Below are 19,160 nucleotides of genomic sequence, written 5' to 3'. Positions count from 1 at the left end.
TTTTGGGGTTCTGAAAAGTAAGATTTCGTCTTTGCTTCTGGAGTGACTTCTGCATGGTTTCCATTTGCTTCAAATTTCCCAGGTTCTCCTTTGAGATATGAGGTAATGGAATCTCTACACTGGTCTGGGCTGCAAAAGATAAAATGTGGAAATTTACAACGGTAACATAGGGCTGAAAATGGGCTTCAGAAGGTCTAAAATTTTAACGACTATGTTTTTAACTACTTTTGAAGGCAAATAGACCTGAAAACACTGGTCACTGGACTTCAAACCGTGAGATGCCATCATGGGTGTGGGTGTACATGGGGGTGAGGAGGTGCTACACAGGCCCCAGGCATCCCCTGCACTCCAGCTCCCAACCTGGCTAGCTATATCAGGTTGCTTCTTATAGCATTTCTATAGCCCCTTGATTCTATATCTTAAAAAGTAAGCCCGAGCAGTTCATGGACAGCTCAGTTTCAGACCCACCAATCTAAAAGAGGAAATCTCAAAATGCTGTTGTACTGCCTGTGAAAATACTGCTAACAAAGAACAAAGTGACAAAGTTCTGTGATGAATGCTCCGGCATCCCCAAGAACCCCAAATTCCCGTTTTTCTGTAATTCCTGCCATCATGCTTTTCCAGCAGTCTCCTCCTTACTTGGTTCTCATGGTTCTCCACGCCTGACCGCTGCTGACACTCACTGGTGATCAGGGTGCTGGTGCTCACCCACTGCTTCTACTTCTTGGGAGGACTATTTTGCTTTCAACAATTTCTCTTACAATACTTTAAAAAATTGATTTATATTTTTTCCTAGTTTCAGTATAAACTTTTACTTCGTAGGTTACAGGTTGTTTTTGGTATCTTTGCTTATTACCTATAGAATTCTGAAGGCATTAACTAGAGCAATGTTTTATATGTATAATATATGTATTGTGTGTGTGGATGCTTATAAATCGATTTCTGATTAAACACAATTATCAAAAAAATATCAGTAGTACACTCTGTTCTGTATGTGTAAGGACAAACAGTCCCAGCATACTGTGAAGATCCTATAACAATTTTTAAGTTTGCTTCCTTTCAAGCAACTATAAATTATGTGACTAAATCTGAACATAGACATCAAAATTAGCGCTATTTGTCATCTTTGCAATTCTCTTTGGAAGGCTGAACACAGAAGTCATTCATGCTACCATTCTTCAAAAGGAATTTTGTAAACTCTCAGTTTGGGAATTTTTATTGAACAAGAAGCTTGTCAGCAATATGAAAATATTAAATATGGTTATGAAATAATGTTTTTTTTTTGTATCCAACTTATATTTTACTTCAATGGCAACTAGTGATAAATTTATTTTAGTCCGATGTGTGCAAACTGTTATTCAGAGACTATTTGCATCAGTCATTTGGCAGGCATGCTACATGCTTTCTTTTTCAATCTTTAAACCTGTTTGAGGAAAGTAGATATATTCTTATCTCTAAAACTGATTAAAGCGACATTCTTGAAGCTTAGAAGCTCATTCAAAGTCACAAAGTATAAAGCTAATAATGGTGGGATTTGAACCAATGTCTGGAGGATATCTCATCTTTCTAGAGTAAAGCCACTATACGGAGAACCAGATTCATTATTAGGGAATTATTTTAGTTATAAACAAATTTCTATCATGGCAATATTATTTGAGGCAAAGAATTACATATATTACATTGCAGATTATGTGAAACATATAGCAAAAAGATATATATACATAAAATGTTAAGTGTTTTGCCATAGTAGATAGATGACTTTTCATTTTTCTTCTGTCTTTTCTGTTAACACATTTTTAAAAAATGTATGTAAATAAATCCACCAAAATTTTAATGGTGGTTATTGCTAGGTGGTGGGGTTGTACTGATTTTTTAAATTTGCATTTTTAAATGTTATATAATAAGCATACTTATGTTTGCAGTCAGGAAACAATAGAAATGTTTATATTTCTAAAAGACTTGGAATTTATTACATTATTTTGAATGAGCATTAATTACTGGTTATGTGAAAAGAATAATACAAGTAAAAAGAGTAGTCTTCTGAAGTAAAGAAAACATAAATGTTTGGCATGTATGTAAAACTTTTTCCATTTCAATTCAGGCTGTTAATAGTTTTAAGAATTATATTTGAGTTTAATGTAACTTTCCCTCTCCAGATTAGCAGAATGAACTAACCTTTAAAGCAGGTATTATGACCAAACTGGAATGGTAATTTAGAAAAAGAGTAACTGCTGAAAAGCATATATTTAAAGCAAACTGTTAACATATAACCTGTGTTTTATTTCTCTTTTTCTGAAACAGAGCCATACCTGTCATCCAGTCGATCTAGTAACCCACCAGTTATTCTTCGAGCTTGAGCTGGGGATTCTAGGTTTCCACTTGTGGTCTCGTTCTGCCAACCTGTAATTGAAGACATTTCCAGTTCTGCTTGCTGAACACGTTTAAGAATAGCCTGTACCTTTTCTTCTGTCATCTCCTCAGACTCTACTCCTTCTTCAAGTTGAATGTCCTCAAATAGAGATTTGAGTTTTTCTTCCATCAAATCCTCATCAGGACCAGATTTTCCTTTCTCTTGCTGCTCAGAGCTTACTCCTACTTTTCTAGTCTGTTTCAATGGCTCTGCTGGTTTAACATCTTTTGAGACCCCAGCCATATTTCCGAGGTATTGAGGATACTCACTCAGACACACCATCTCCGACTGGCTCTCATCTACATCCATTGCTTCAGGCATTTCTGTTAAAGGCATTGAGTCTTCAAGTTTGCTGTCTTCTAAGGAAGTATCTTCTGCAGTTACGACTGGAGGTCCATCTGCTGAATGCTCTACATTTCCCTGGGAAGGCACTAGCCCATCGCTCAGTCTACTGGGGGTTCTAAGGGGAGATTCTATGCTAGACATATCACTAAAATAATCATCTTGCTGGAAAGGGGTGGGTGGTGTGTAGTGCAACCCTGTGGGAGTTTCCAGTTCCACTTGAAGGGAAGGATAACCTATGGAAGACAGTACATTTGGACTGACTGGAATGAATTAAGAATACATCAAACAAAAACACATGGAATGACTTAAATTATATCAGGTATGAAAAATGTATGATGAATTACAGAATGTTGATAAATTTATTGTTTAGTTCAATTAAATGTAATACAATAAGAGGCTAGTGCAAACTATAATAAAATAGAATGCTAATTAAGATGTAGATTGTTTCAATTTTGGTAATTTTAATACAGTAACAAATACACAGACTAATTTAATCCCATATAGTTATTTGTCATTACATAAGATATATTTATTCCATGGCCAAATTTATTATCTTTCTACTTTTAGCCTGCAAAATCCATATTGTGGTGGACTGAATACAGCAAGCCACAAGAAACCAATTTTTATAATTACTTATAATTTACTTTAAGAACTGTACATATGAGCAATTCTACCCAACTCTAATTTTTACTTATATCACATGAAATTTACAGCAAGGAAAAATGAATTTAATCTTTGGAAAAAAATGATTTTAGAGAAGTAGCACTAGAAAAAAATAGAAAAGATGTTAGGAAAAACAGCTAGTAGATATTAGGAAAAGGATTTAAAAAACCAATAAAGTAGAAAAGACTCCATGTAAAGTCTTCATGTGTCATAATGTGACAAAGATGAAAAGGTTGTGGTATATGTGGAGGTTCTGGTGATAGGGGTCCATTCAACCACAAATCAAATAAAGAGAAAAAAAGAAATGATACACAACAGAGACAGGAGGAAAACCATTTGCAAAGAGCTCTGTGAATATTCATGACAATGCTATGAAACATGGAGTTTTATTAACCAGACTACATAAACGGGAAGGAAGGAGCAATGCCCATGTTTTAAACTTTGCTGTGTGGACTAAGGGAGTATTTTCCTCATTGAGCAGAGAGAAAGTTAACAATGGTCTGGTCATGGTGAGGAAAGGAAGTTTCATGAAAGCGAAGAAGAGAGCCAGGAAAAAAAAGGCAACCAAGCACATTTTCAGAATTCTCAGTCTACAAAACTAAAGCCTAATTTTTCTGTCAGTCCAAGATAAACACCAACTTAGCTTTTGTTGTAAATTCATATTACTATAGGTAAGGGAACATTTTTCTATTACGGTCACCTATAAACCAGAATCATGAAATATATAAACCAGAATGTTGAAAAAGTTGGCTAAGATTATTAGGTTTATAATCTGCACGAGTGAAATTTCATATATACATTCCCAAATTTCCTTAAGCATTTTTAAAGTAAGAAATATAAAATATTAAGATGTAGCAACAAAAAGCCCTTGTGAAGTTATTTAATAATAATCTGAATTTAAAATGTTAACATTAAATGAAGCTTTCGATTCTATTGAATACTTCCATTGTTTCTGGGGCTCTTGTTTATTAGAGCTACTATTCTTAAAACTTTTTCCCAGTAAAGAATATTAAAAGAGTCTATAAACTATAACTTGGCAATAATTCATAACTCGTTATAAAAGTGGTAAATCTCCAGTGCAAAAAGAGTTTGGTTACCAATATACGTCTCACATATAAGACAAGTCCTTGAAGAGAGCTTTTATTCCACAGTTATATGGTATTTATGAGCTTAAAAAGAAACTGCTTTTGACATTATTACCCATCATGTTTATGTTATATGGATAATGGATAATAAGGTATGCTTTAAATTTTCTGTTGACTTTAGTAAGCAGAAACTTTGTAAGAATTTGAGATCTTTTGTCACATAACATGCAGAATTAGAAGTTATAGAGTCTTTTTTTGTCTAACTTTGCCTGTTTAACTGGAAAAAAATTATATTTTTCAAAACTTTGAATAGTAGGAAAATATCCCTAGCTCATCTTTTTCCTTCCAGTCATCAACAATTTTTCACTCAAAATTCATTATAAGAATAAATTCGATTTGTGAGAGAAGACGAGCATCTTGAAAAGCATTGTAAGATATTTGTTATACTTTTCTTAATACTTTGACAAAGCCCAGATTTACATAATGAAGGAAATTTATTATATAAATTCAGCTAATGTAAATGAATGTTATTAGTGATATCTATGCTCATAGAATTCAAATTATGCTGCTTTTTATACACAATAGATCAAGTAGGGTTCCCTGCCCCCCAAACAGATAGCAGCATATGAAGTTAAAATAATGCTAAATAATTAAAACATGTTTTTGAGTGATTAATGTATCAAATGAGACTTTTTTCAGTACATGCTTAAATACCTCGTCCCAAAACAGTAATTCACTATTTTACTTTACAATTTGTATACCATATGCCTAACTTGATCCAATACTTTACTTGGTAAAAATAGCTCACAATTTGGTTTTACCTGTATATTAATAAAATACACTAGTTTTTAAGGTTAATATGAAAATGACAAAAGCAATGCATTCTCTAGATATTCGTTTTGTTTTGTTTTGTTTTGTTTTCCATTTGGTCATATAACACATTTGAAATACAATTCTTTCAAATAACATGCTTTTTTACCTCATTTATATTTTGTATAACAGAGGCATTTATCAACTTTGGTCTTTCAGAGGGTATATTTTCAGAATGGCAGATAAAATGCTGTGACAATGAGAAATTAAGTCAAGCAAATCACAACTTAGTTGGTTTTTTAACCGACTGCCTTGTCCAACACTTTCAAATTTTATCAAATGATTAAATAAATATGAACACTGAATTCAATTACCATCAACAGGGTCATGGAAAACATTGTTCTCATCTGCAAAACTTCTGGTGCCTGAAATATTTCCATAATCAAATATTGGTCCTTCTAGCAGAGTCACTATATCTATTCGATTAATTTTTGTCAAGACCGAAGTTAAGGCATCAGCTGAAAAAGGAGAAAAAAAGGTTGAAAATCCAATTATTTCCTTCCAGTCATCACAACATCCATACAAGCATGGCTTTTGCGACCCCCCCTGCAGTATCACTACCCAGAGGGCTCAGAAAACCCACCACTACAGAGAAGACCTGTTAGGGTCTTAATCACTCTGATGACAGCAGCATATTCATTCCACTACAAGATGCAGAGCAGATGAGCTTCACAATAGCTAGCCTTTTAAGCCCTTTTCTGTCCTTTTAGGCAAAATGGGTCACTCTCATATTTGATGCTTAGCATTTTAATGACTTACTAAACTTGAGATGACATAGACAAACGTACAATAACTTTTTCCACATTGTTGTGGGTTGGCACTTACAGTGTATCACCACTCCCCAACTCTGCCCCCTGCAACAAAAGTCTCCAACACTATTTGCGAATTCTCTGCCACCACAGACTGAGCTGAATAAAATGATCTGATTCCCTAATTCGATTTTGTCCTTCTCTCTCTACCTCCCTGATTGTCCATCTTTGGCAACAGCAGTCACTTTAGAGTGTTTCTGACTACCACCACATGATTTAGGAGCTAGAATTATATTTTCAGTTTTGATGGTCACACAGAACTACAGACAAAATGCAAAGAATTCCCTACCACTTGGCTTTCCGAAAAGCTTCCTTAAAGACAGAAGTTTAGAATATTAGCACTAAATTAAACAAGTATGACTTCAAAAGACTCGCTATTATGTTATGATCACTCTGATTTTAGTAACAGTAGGCTCATCTAAAATACTAGATATATGCAATTTTGAAAGTTAAAGTAATATAATTTCAGCATACTTGTAGCATTTTTTCCGTCTCTGGTAACCCATTTTTTTAATAACATGAAGCTTTGAGAAATTAAAGAATTTGGATTTTCCACACGTATTTGATTGATTTCATCCACTGAAAAATTCAGTTCCCTCGCCAGTTCTGTAGAAAGGAAAAAGAGTTATTAAGATTTTGTGCTCTGCTCTTATCACATATGTTTTATAAAAGTAATGCTCAACTGCCACAAAAAAGAAAAAAGGAATTTTATAGTAAAACCTAAGTGCAGCCTTGGGCATTAATCTTTATATCCTTGACTTCACAGGAAAGTAGTGATCATACACAGACTGTGATTTAACTCTAATGAGTTACTTAGTTACAATTAGATTTCATTTAGTAATTTTATTAAGATTCTCTATTTGTACAAAGAGGATATTGCTGGATTCTTTTAATTCAGACAAATTATGCTTTCAACTTGAGTAAACTTCATACAAGATGCGTAGGGATATACACTTCATAATTATATGGCACAAGACATTCTGGTAGGGTTTTCCCTAGGCAATCTTCATGAAGGACACCTTTTATTCACATAATACTCTGTATGACTTCCAGTTTTATGAACTCCACTTTGGAGGTTAAACGATGACCCTCGGCCAGATCATAGTCTATGATATGCTGCCACTTGTGTAAAAAAAAAAAAAAAAAAGATGGCTTTCTGTCCATCTAAATGTATATACCCATACACTTAATCTTGTTAATGCAGACAGGGTCTTTGGAAAGATAAGGTATTAGTGGCTGCCTTGGGAGTGGGAAAAGTAGGAGTCAAAGATGAGGAGACTTTTCACTGTGTTTCTTGTACAATTAAAATTTATCAGCTATATAGTACCTTAAATGATTGTAAAAATGTAAGAAAAGGGAGAAAATCTTTTCATGGAAAAGGAATTGGTCAAGATTTCTCCTGCGTAAGAAATATTTCCAACAATTTGACAATCCAAGTGCTGAACAAAAGAAATTAAGGTAATGCGATAGCTTGCAAACTGTTTTGATCAGGGCCTACAGTTAAAAGTATACTGTATATCATGGTGTTGATATAAATGAAACCAGATATGTGTGGAGCAAAACTAGCCTTAATACATGTGATACACAGATATTTTCTCTTCCATTCTATTCCACTTAAAAACAAAAAGCATGAACTGATTTCATGACTCACTAGTGACCCACGGTTAGAACACCACCATTGTAAAGTATGTCTATTGGTTGTTACTCATCCACCTATCTTTTCAGAGCTCCACAGTATGTCTCAGAGCAAGGGACTGGGTGGAAGGAGAGAGGAGGGTTTAATATGTGAAAGGGCAGGGGCAGGACTTAGGACATTCAAAGGAAAAAAAATTAGATGACCTTGTTTGTCATTATCTAGTTTCATATTCTCCCTTTTAACAGTTAGCATAAATAATTGCTTTCCTGAATATAGAATGTATGTCAATGATGATATGCAAGATTACTCTAGATATGAAAATAATTAATTTATGTTTTTTGGCTGTACATGAAAAAATATGCACTCAACTTACAGAAGTTAAAATTTCTCTGATTCATGGGAGGTAGGATTTTTAGGGCCCAGGTAACATGGGAACTCCAAAGCAGAAATGTGCAGTTGTCACAGAACCTTTTCTTCATTTTTAATGCAGTGTAATCAAGCTAAATAGTCTTTTCTACACAGATCATAAATGGTCTCATTTCACAAAACCGTTGTAAATTGAATAGATTTATGTGTGTCCTATTTTTAAAAATTTTAACTCAAAATTTGAACCTTTCTTTTCTTATATAGTTATTGAAAACGGTCCTTGTTTTCTATTATCAAAGTGATATAAGATTTCCTTTCAAATAAATCTTTGAGCATAAAAGTGAGTCTACTTAAAAGTATCAGGTGAATAAACAAATAGATAATATATGTATATCGTAAAAATTGTGAAGATGACTCACGAATGATTAAGATTTGTGAAACCCAGGCATGGATTAATTGAACTGTTGCCTAAGAGAGCTGCTCTGAGGACATAAACCATGTTTAAAATTTTTGAATTATTTTAAAACCATAGGCCTTAGCGATGTTTTCTTTTATGCCACAAAATAAGTTTGCTACTAGGTAAAAGGTTCTCCTATATTATCAGAAATGGCATTGTGAAGAAAGTGCTTAAATTTAAGGTAAAATCGGATTTCAATTTCTGTTCTTCAGTGTATATGCATAGAATTATGGGTGATTAAAATATTTTTTACTCACTGCTTATTTGTTTCTTAATAGTGAACCAGTTGTGAATAAGACAAAGAAATTAAGAAACTGTATTTGTTTCATTCAGCAGTATACACACTTACCTGTCCAACTAAGTCCCAGGTGATCGGCTACTATTGCCATCCTGATATCTGTCCGTTCACATGGACTCTGTGGACCTACGATTTACAATTTCTTAATTAAAATAATCATCAGGAAAAATACGATACTGGAAAATTGCTTTTAGCAGTACTCAGATTTTACAGAGAGACTAATGCTAACACTATACACTTAAATGTGTCCTAATCACCTACATGAACACTTCTCTTGTCGCATGGCTCACTTGATTTTCACCTGTATCAGGCCAAATGTCAGACTACATGGATGCTCAATGTAATGGAATTGAACATGCTGACAAGCTAGCTACTTTACAGCGGTTACAGAAGTGTTGTGTTGGTGAAAACACCATGATGGGATTTCGACATCTGTGCTTTTATTTTGACAGAATCATATCCATTAGCACATAAAAAAAAAGTTGCTCATCTTGAACGACACCAATATCTTCAGCATGCTTCCCTAGCTGTCTACAGTGTAGTTTGGTTAAAAGGAAGAAAGAGGAGTATATAGACAGCACATACAGATGACAATGACAAAATGAGAAACTACGGTTAAGTCACGCCACAGGCAATCACAACAGTTCATGCACTAGGGTCTACGAGTTGGAAAGTGTTTACAAACTATGCTCGTTCTCCAGGATGTGAGCAAAGAGTGCTCGAGAAACCTGACTGCCTTCATTCTCACCAGTCCTCCTACTGCTCCTTTTCTCACTGCCGGCCTTTTCACTCTTTGATTTTAAAGGTGCTGCCTCTGTTTTCTTATCTCTAGCAGACTTCGTTGTAACTGAAGGCTGGCCACCCCGGGAACTCTCGGACAACGACGTGTTTCTTGAGGTACTGTCTTCCTCATCCGACAACTCAGACTGCATCTTTCTTTCTTCTTCAGAGAGGCGGTCCACAAGCTTTAAGGTCTCACCACTAATTCCCTTAAAATATTCAATGGAATGTTTACATACTTCCTTAAGCTGACTTTTTCTAACTTTAACTGTGGTGGCGGTGGTGGTGGTGGTGGTGGTGGTGGTGGTGGTGGTGGTATTGGTAGTGGTATTGGTGGTGGTGACACAGGTGGATCTTACCTTTACTGGCAACTTGGATGGAAGTTGTCTGGCCTTGTCTTTCTCTGGCTGCCCTTGCTTTTGTGTGGCACATGCTTTTCTAACTGAAACTACGTTATCCCTGTGTGTGTTTTTTACTGGAATTCTAGACTTTCCATCTACACATGAAGAAGTATGGGTTTTGGTTTTCTCAGATTGACTAACCTGCTTCATTTTACTCACTTTAATGTTTGGCATAGGATTTGGTGGGAAGATATCTTTTGGTGAAGTGGCCTTTACGGGAAGTTTGGATTTTCGCCTAATCCCTATTGATTCCTTTGTCTTTTGCTGCTGTCCGAGAACTTTCTGCTTATCTCTTATACAGTGTCCTTGCAGTAGCCCTGTCTTTTTTCCTGATGAGCTTTTCACTGGATTAGCTTTCTCTGTGGTACACGTGGGTGCAGAATGTTCTGTCAGAACTACATTACTTGTAATGTTATCTGTCTGTATAGTGGAAGAATCCAAATTGTTGTTGTTATTAAAGTTATCTTTTTGAAAATCGTGTTTTTCTTGGGGCCTAGTGCCCATGTGGCTATTGGCGGAATTTGAAATCACTGTTATAGTTTCATTCTCTAATCCCTGACAACTGGTCATCACAGCTTCTATCTTATCTGTCACTTCTCCGGGGCCTTCTTTCTTCATGGTCATGGTGGATGCAGAAATTCCCATTTTTATAGGCGTGCGCAACTTGGGGTCAACTTTATTGGTGTTAGTGGCTGCTGATTTCTCCAGGGAGCCACCACTGGATGTGCCTTCCTGACACTCTCCGCTGGTCGGGATGCTGGGGTTAGGTTCGACTGTAGGTGCCTCTACATTTCTCTCTAGATTGGTTTCTATAGTGGTGTCCCCTGACTGTGGCTGTGGTGTGGCAGTAACCATATTTTTATCCCCTTCCCCCTGGTCCCCTGACTTCCCTTCAGAAGTATGCTCACCAATCTGGAAAAATTGGAGCCTCTCTTCAACAAAATCCCTCTTGCTCATGTCAATTGCACCACTGCGAGTCATCTCAAACATTTTTCCTTCATGAAATGGGAAGGGGTTAGGCTCACTAGTTGGGGTACTTTCATCGGTTGGCGTTCTGGCTGGCGTTGTATCAGGGGTTGTTGCTGGAGAGCGGTCTTCCACAGCCAGACCAAATGGCTTAGATTCATCTTCCCGTGATTTACTGTCAAAAACTTCATCATCCCCTCGGTTATTAGACCAAGGGTCGAAATCTAGGCCTTTGGTAGCTACTGTTTTAAAAGGAGTGGCAAATTCTTCATCTACTTTATAACTGAAATAAGTGTCAGGAAACACTGATCTGTCAGGATGTCTGCCTTCTAGTGTGAAAAACTGGGCCCCTGACTTCTGATCAGTCTTATCAGGCGTCTTTTCAGATGAACTTTTAGAAGGTGGCTTATCTTCATCGGGTCCCACCCTTCCCTCCTCCTCGATAACTTCAAGTTTACTTTGGCTAAAGGAGCGATCGACTGGCTTCAGAATGCCCTCGGTGTTCCAGATATCTTTCTTTATTTCCATTGTTTGACTTGGGAGTTTAGAATCGCTCTCTGTCAAGCCGTCATCTTCATCTTGTAGGTCATAGCCGTCTAGAGAGTCGATCTCTGTGGCATCTGTATCATGAGAAAACTCTGCCGTGGTAGCAATGGAACACTCTGTGATGGACTGGTCATTGTTCCCATTCTGGGCAGCTTCATTCTGAGGTGAATCAAGGCCAAGGCCAAATTCATGATCTTTTCCAGATCCGTTAGTTTCCAATTCTTTCTGGTGGGAAGACTTTTCAGCAGAAGCTTTAGATTTTGCAATTTCTTTTTGTTCGCCGTCTGCCTCCTTTAATTTGAAGGTATATTTTTTAACTGGGACTGGTTGATAAATAGACTCATCATCACTCGAATCACTGACGTCTGCCCCGGGAGGAACTGGTGAAGGTGGCTGCACTCTGATGACTGGTTCAGCCAGCTGGTACTTGTCATGCTCATCTTGCAGATTGACTTCAATCATGTCGACCTCTCTTTCAGCGAGATAATGGTTCTTATCTGACTCAATCTGGTCTGCATCTAGTGGTGGAGGCGGGGGAAATTCTATATAGGCAACTCTGTTGGTTTTGGGTCTTTGGTTAGAGTCTTTGCTCACGTCGTTAGGCGTTTCACGTGCAACTGTTGTTGTTTCCTCCACTGTAGTCTGCTTTAAGGAGGATGACTTGGCTTGCTCCTCCTCCTCAGATTCCTCAGAGACTTCAGGAATTGGGCTGGGTTTGCCTGGTATGTAAGCTATGAGCGAGTCGGGTGTCTTAGATGTAAATTCATAACTCACTTCCTCTGAACTAGGTGTTTCTGGGGTTAAAGGGCTTTTCCCAGAGCTGTCTAGAAAGGAAACTTGCTCTAGAGTATCATCTTCCGGACTACCCTGAGGAGAAGGAGGTTGCTTTTGCTGTCTGGTTGTATAAAAAGTCCCCCTGGTCTCTTGTACTGTCTTACATTCCTGACTTATGATTTTTTTTACACTTCCTTGTTGTATCTCCTTTTCATATTGCTTTCCCACCTGAACAAAACTGACATAAACAGGTAAAGTTTTTATCTCGTTCCCTCCCTCTGTCTGGGCTAGTGGTGCAACTCTTTCCAATCCATCAATGGGACTGTGGTCAAATACATCGCTAGAGGGAGATTCCTTTCCTGGGCTAAACTCTAAAGAGTCAGGAGATTTGGTGGGGGAGATTTCAGTTTCATCGAGAGGCGGACATAAGCCTACATAACTCTGATGTTTGGAAACTTTGCTGATTTCTGAATAGGTAACTTTTTCGTCTTCTAGAGAATTAAAGTGCTGTGTCTCAACTGTCTCTTTACTCATACTCGATTGGGGTAGCTTTTGTGATAGTTCATGTTTTGGAAACGTTGACAGCTCACAGAAACCGTCGGGAATATCGGTAGACAGCGTTCTCCTTTCGTCGGCGATTCTGACTGGGATGTGCGACCCCACTGAGCTCTCGCTTCTCCGGGAAGGTCGATCGGGAGAGCCACCAGGACGTTCCCCTTCCTTAACAACATATTCCCTATATAAGACTTTTTTGGAGGGAGATTTTACAGTCATTTCCTTAATTTCTGAGAGAGAGCCATTTGTTAACAATTTGTGTTCTCTCTCAGTCACAGACAAAAATTCATTTCTTTGATCAACAATTTTACTCTCAGGGTGACCAATGTGATTCTCTGTTACATCATGAACAAGTACATGTGAAAGTTTTTCTTTCTGCGACTTATTGTTAGTGGCTCCAGAACTTTCCCATGTTCTAAAGACCTTTTTGTCCCATGGTCCCTTAGTTGCTAAATCTGAGGTTACATGACATGCCAAGTCTTTAGCCTGTTGCTCAGAAAAATAGTCAGGCATTGCTTTATTTGACATTTCAGTTCTCTGTTTTTTCACATCATCAGAGCCAGAATCATTTACAACAATTTCACTGCTTTGGTCATGCTCATCTTTAGCTTTTAATACCATAAAATCTTTTTGCACAGACACACTTTCATCTGAGAGGTCTATGGCCTTCTGCTGTTTTTCTCTAGCAAACACTTGGTAGACAGGTAACTTGCTCTCCTGGATTTTTTTAACTGGGATTCTGGACTGGCCATCTGGCTTTTTGTCTTCTTGAGACATGTCCTTACTTTTGGCCTGTGTGCCTTGTTCAAATTTTAATCTAATGGAACTGAGTTTAGATTGTTTGAGCTGAAACCCAGACTGGGGCCCTTCTGGTGCTTTGTTCTGTGAAATATTTCCTTTGGCTTCCTCTGTGGACTTGCTGTCCTCAGTCTGTTGGGAAAGAACCTTTTTCTCCGGGCTGCTGGGCAGACTGGATGCTTTCTTCTCATCGGCTGTGGGGAAGCCTTGTCCATCACGGCCAGGCTGCCTTGCCTTGACCCACTCGTCGTTGGATGCCAACAGTTCCGTCAGCAGTACTTTCTCCGGGCTGCTACTGGTGGAGCTTTGAGAAGAGTATTCTTTGCCATTTCTAGGGCGTGGCTTTTTCTCTGGGGACTGCAGTTCATCATTTAGCTTTTCAGTTTTGTCACGAAAAAACTGTGACACTTCAGTCAGTTTTTCTTCAGCTTCCTTCACAGTCCTGTCCACCCTATCTTCATATATCAACTTCTCTCTACCTCTGTCTAATCTGTCCTCAGTAAAGCGCATCCACATGGCATGTTTTGGACTACTAACATCACCAGAATAGTGCAACACTGTCACTTTATCAAAATGCTCATCTTTAGACACTTTACCTACACCATTTTCAGATACATCTTTATAGATTTTGGAGAGAATTTCTTTTTTGGGGGCAGTGACTACTTTTTCTCTGGACCGCTTATCAGACCCCTGTAACTCTGAGCTAGGGGGTCCTGCATGGTCTGTAACCGATTCCTCAGTATCAGAATGAGACACATCTAGCTTTTCTGACAGAAGCATTTTCTCAGCAAACCTGTAAGACTCCCCTCTTAGTTCTGACAACTCATCGTCATGGTATTCTATTGAGTGTTGACTCAAAAGCTTCAATGTTTTATAAGAGTCATCAGATATGAGTTGAGCAGAACTAGGGCGACTATCTTCTTCTTGGGACACAGGAGTGTTTACTCTGGAAGACTCCAGATAAGAAGGCAATGACTCTTCCGCAGTAAGTTCTTCTTCTTCTTGCTGACCCTGTTCCTCTGAACAAGGAAAAGCATCATGTTTTTCTGGCAGAAAATCTTTTAGGTTAATATCTCCCCGGGATAAGTCTTTCTGATATACATACATTTCCTTTTCTGGATGCTTTTTGGTTTCTCTAATAATGACTTCAGTGGGCTCAGCTTGGTTACCTTTTTCGATGTGGACTTCTATTATACGCTCCAGTTTGGGTTTCATTTGGTTGTCCTTCTCTGCATGCTGGGCTGAGGTTTCAGCAGCAGACTTGTGACCATCTGGAGACACTGCCGACTTATGTTCAAACAGACCTGCCAGTTCTTTGGAAGGGTCCCGCCCGGACTGAAAGGCCTTCATGATGTCATGGACTGACATGGTTTCTTCAATTCTTTCAGAGGTACCTTCACTGCCTGGGGGGGAATGATAAACCATTCTGGTGGTTGTGGTTATGTGAGTCTCTTCTTTAACACGCATGCCTTTGCTCAAAGCTCGATTGTGGTCCTCTTCTTCACTATTGGCTTTCATTTGGAACGCTTTAACTTTCTCTTTAATACTAGAAGTGGGGGGCTTTGGTTCTAATTCCGTGAAAGTAGGCGAAGGTTTGGGTGACATGGGTTCCTCTGGTTGGGACTGGGAAGCATCTCCAGCTGAGGGCTCATAGCTCCTGATAACGTGAACCACTTCAGTTCTTGTTTCTGTAATGACAGGAGGGATGGGGACTTCATGGAAAAGTGGTTTAGGACCAGTGCTTTCAGCGCTTTGAGGGGCTGAAGGTGTTTTTTCACTTCTTGTTTCAAAGCCACTGTCAGACAAGGGACTTTTATCTTGGTCATGTTGAGAAAAGTCATCTGGAGACTCTAAAATAGTATCTGTTCCAAAAAAGGAATCAGCCATTTTACACAATTCTTTCTCAGAGGTGGAAGGCCTCATGGAGGCTGGAGGCATTTTGAGTTTGTGTTCCTGCAAAGCGATTGCTGGTTTTAAAATTCTCTTCTGTCTCTCTTCACCATCCTTCTTTGCATCCTCAAACTTGTACTTTAAGTTTGTCAATGAACTACTCCCAATATCGTTTGTTAGGTAATCAATAACTTTGGTCAAGTTATAATCCTTTTCAGAGGCAGCTTTTGCTTTTACTTGCACTCTCTCTGGCAGAGAGGGAGAATGGCTGGCAGAAGCTTGTTGTCTTGCTTCTCTTATTTCTTCTGAACTAAATTCTATCCAGTCGTCTTCGGGAGAGTGTCCTTTGTCACTCTTTGGTGATTTGGGTGGTCTTTTACTATCTACACACACATCTTTTTTAAGGATTTCACTGACTTTCACTAAGTCTTCCTTTACTTTCTCAACGATTTTGAAAGGTTCTTCATCGTCGATCCTCCCTTCCTTTGGGAGTTCAGGCTGGAATGGCTTCTCCTCAGGCACATCTGTCTGTAGTATCGCAGTCATTCGCATCAGGTCCTCTTTCATTTCGGCCACGTCCTTTAATATCTCCTGACTGGAAGATAAAGAAGATGGCGTAGACAACTTAAGGGCAGAGGGTGCAAGGAACAGAGATGACTTAACTGGAGATGAAGTTCGACTGAACTGGGGCTGAGGACGTGTCTCCGTAGTCAATGTTTTAATGGGTGACAGCAAGGCTGCTGCTGATTTTGTAAGTGAATTAGAGTCTGGAAGTTTCTTTAATGCTGGTTCTGGCAAAACATTGACTACAGAGTATACTGGCACTGTTATTATTGATGAAGTTACAGATGAGGTAGTTGCAGATATTGACGACCCAAGGGATGTGTAGAGTGCACTTGCGGAAGGAGTTCTTAGAGACTGAAAAGCTGATGGTGCTGAAGAAACATATGACCTGAGTGGGGAAAATGGCATTGCTGTCGTGGTAGAAAACACTTTCTCAACTGTGTCTGTGGCTGCATTAACCACAGAGCTCACAGAGTTTGTAGCTGTAGAAATTTTTTCCTGTAATGAGGCAGTGGCTTTGCATCCATTAATTAAAGTTGAAGATGATGGGTATTTCAGAGGGGAAATAGATCCATTGACTAATGCTACCTCTGCGTGTCCAGGTATCTGTTTCACGGGTAATGAGAGAGAAGAGGCCATCGTAACTTTAGCTGATGAAATGACATCAACTGCTGACTTAGCTGGAGACACCACTGACTTTAAAGGCGAAGATATTAGTGGCGCCGCTGATGTAATAATTGACTTAAATGGCAAACTTGAGGAATACATATTAATGTTTGATTTGGGGGAGGCTGGGGGTGTCATAGTAATTGATGACCTCTCCAAAAGAGACCCTGCCGTAGTCACTGGAGAGGTTCGAGAGGGAAATGCAGAATTGGATGCCAGCCCTTTTAAAGGCGAAGAGGCCTCAGTGACTGTGGGAGCTCTAACCAGGCTACCAGAGGAAACTTGGATATTGTATGGAGATTGTGACGCCACTGTTTTTATTGGCGAAGAAATTGTCCGAAAGGATCTAATAGGAGATGCCACATCACTAACGGATTTAACTGAAGATGTAGTTGATGCGCCTAATGTGGATTTGATTGGAGAAGGAGTCGAAACAGACCAAATTGATTTTAGTGGAGAAGCTGAAGGCGTATTAGAGGAAGAACTTGATAAGGAAGTGAAGCCTGACTTGGCTGGCCCAGGCACTGTAATCGGAGCTGTTGTCCAGGACTGGAATGGTCTTGTAGAAAAGAATGGCTTGTATGAGTAAGAGGTGGGGAGGGATCTTGTTGCTCCTGCACTCCGTTCAACTGTTTCTTAAATTTAAAAATGAAATCAAACACAAAAATCAACAAAAATGGTTGAGAAACAGAGAGACCAGAGAAAAAAATTGGTCAGTAAACTTTGAAATATTACAAAAGCAAGTACAATTGTTTGCATGATTTAGAATGGAAGAGGCAAAAGGAACAATTAAGAGAAAAAAAAACCTCTAGAGACATAACTAATCCAAAGTTAAAATAAAATAAATAAAAATACAGAGCAATGTGAAAGACAGAAAAAGCACATCGCAACCAAATAGGCCAACAATGGAAAACAGAAAACATGAGGAAAGAATTAGTGATGAGAAAAATAACCACAATGGAAAACTGTTCCCTTACTTCCTATTGACTTTCTTATGTGCTGCTTTTGAAATATCAGTAGCCGTTCTGTTTTGCCTGTATAGGTACTTGTCTTGTGCAACCATAAAGCTCTCATTTAATAATTTCTAATGTTCCCTCTCCTTGAACCTTTTGGTGATACAGATTGCACCTACTTAAAACCATATCACTGTGTGTGGCTATACATTAAATATCTAAAAGTCTTTTTTAGAAAACCACTCAAGCCTATTTCATGCAGAATCCAAAATAACTGTTAAGTGACAGGCAACTGATGTGCAGACTGTGAAGCCACTGGATTTTAAATCTGTATCTTCCATGCACAATTCGGTTATGCTTCACACCCATAAAAAGCCAATAAGAGCAAGAAATTTTCTGAGTCAATTAAAAAAAAACCAAACAAACAAAGAAAAGGAATGTTTGCATTTGTCTTTTCCATGCAGTATATTCCTTTTGGTGAGAAAAAAAGAAAATGTAATATGAAATGATTTTAAAATGCATGTGTACATACACACAAAGGGGAAAAAAAATAAAAAATATGGCTCATGGTTACCGTAAGCAAGCAAAGCAACTGAAAACATTTTTGTCATGCGCAAATATCATGGCAAACAAGCCAATGAAGTAATACAATTTTTATGCCATAGTATGCACAATATATAAACTTTAAAAATACTTTCACGAGAGCATTTAGAAAGAAGAGTACACTTTTTCCATGAGATGTGAAGTCTTGGTACCTTTTGAGATTTTAGGAAAATAAATTTAATACTGCATATTAAAAATACATCTGTAAATAAATATATCCGTGTCTGGTGTTATCTTCATTATGGATAACAGCACATAGTTTATTTCGTATTTTTTCATAATCTATTATACTTTTAATTCTCAAAAGGTACCATGGGAGAAATCTAAAAAAGCATATTCATATTTTTAACACCCCATATGTAAGTATCTACAGTGGGATATAGTACTTTTCTGTATATATATTTATCAGTGGCAGAGGTACCAATTCTGGTACTTTCCCAGAATATTCATGGGACTCATGGATACCCCAAACACTGGAGAACCATGAGGGTAGACCTACCACTAGGAAAGACAGATTTACTACCAGCGTTCTTCTGGCAATGGGACAAGAAGCACACAAATGATGTCAACACGCTCGCTGGGGGACAGCAAACACACACTTAGTCCTCTCTACTTCTACAGCTCTACTGAACAAACCAAGCCGGGCACAGAGATTTGGAATGCCTGCCAAGGGCTAACGTTTATGTCAAAGTTGAGTACAGTCTCGCTCCCAGAAAGCACTGGTT

The 19,160-nt window shown here is 38.2% G+C and overlaps 1 protein-coding gene across 3 annotated transcripts in view; it reads right to left on the bottom strand.

Annotated features, from left to right (window-relative positions):
* Positions 1–19,160, bottom strand: part of ANK3 (ankyrin 3) — a 556,993-nt gene that overhangs the window by 11,698 nt on the left and 526,135 nt on the right. For 2 of the 3 annotated variants that reach the window (XM_025049362.1, XM_025049363.1), the window contains 6 exons: positions 8,991–9,065; positions 6,657–6,788; positions 5,688–5,831; positions 2,680–2,988; positions 2,310–2,400; positions 3–129 (listed from right to left, as the gene is read on the bottom strand). In XM_025049362.1, coding sequence (XP_024905130.1) covers positions 3–129; positions 2,310–2,400; positions 2,680–2,988; positions 5,688–5,831; positions 6,657–6,788; positions 8,991–9,065 — 878 coding nt within the window. Of the gene's footprint in view, positions 1–2; positions 130–2,309; positions 2,401–2,679; positions 2,989–5,687; positions 5,832–6,656; positions 6,789–8,990; positions 9,066–9,687; positions 17,509–19,160 lie in introns of all 3 variants that reach the window. The other variant, XM_025049361.1, reaches the window with a different exon arrangement.

Source organism: Pteropus alecto, unplaced genomic scaffold (genome assembly GCF_000325575.1).
Source record: "Pteropus alecto unplaced genomic scaffold, ASM32557v1 scaffold155, whole genome shotgun sequence".
NCBI classification, from domain to species: domain Eukaryota; kingdom Metazoa; phylum Chordata; class Mammalia; order Chiroptera; family Pteropodidae; genus Pteropus; species Pteropus alecto.
This window is presented reverse-complemented; position numbering and strand designations above follow the sequence as displayed.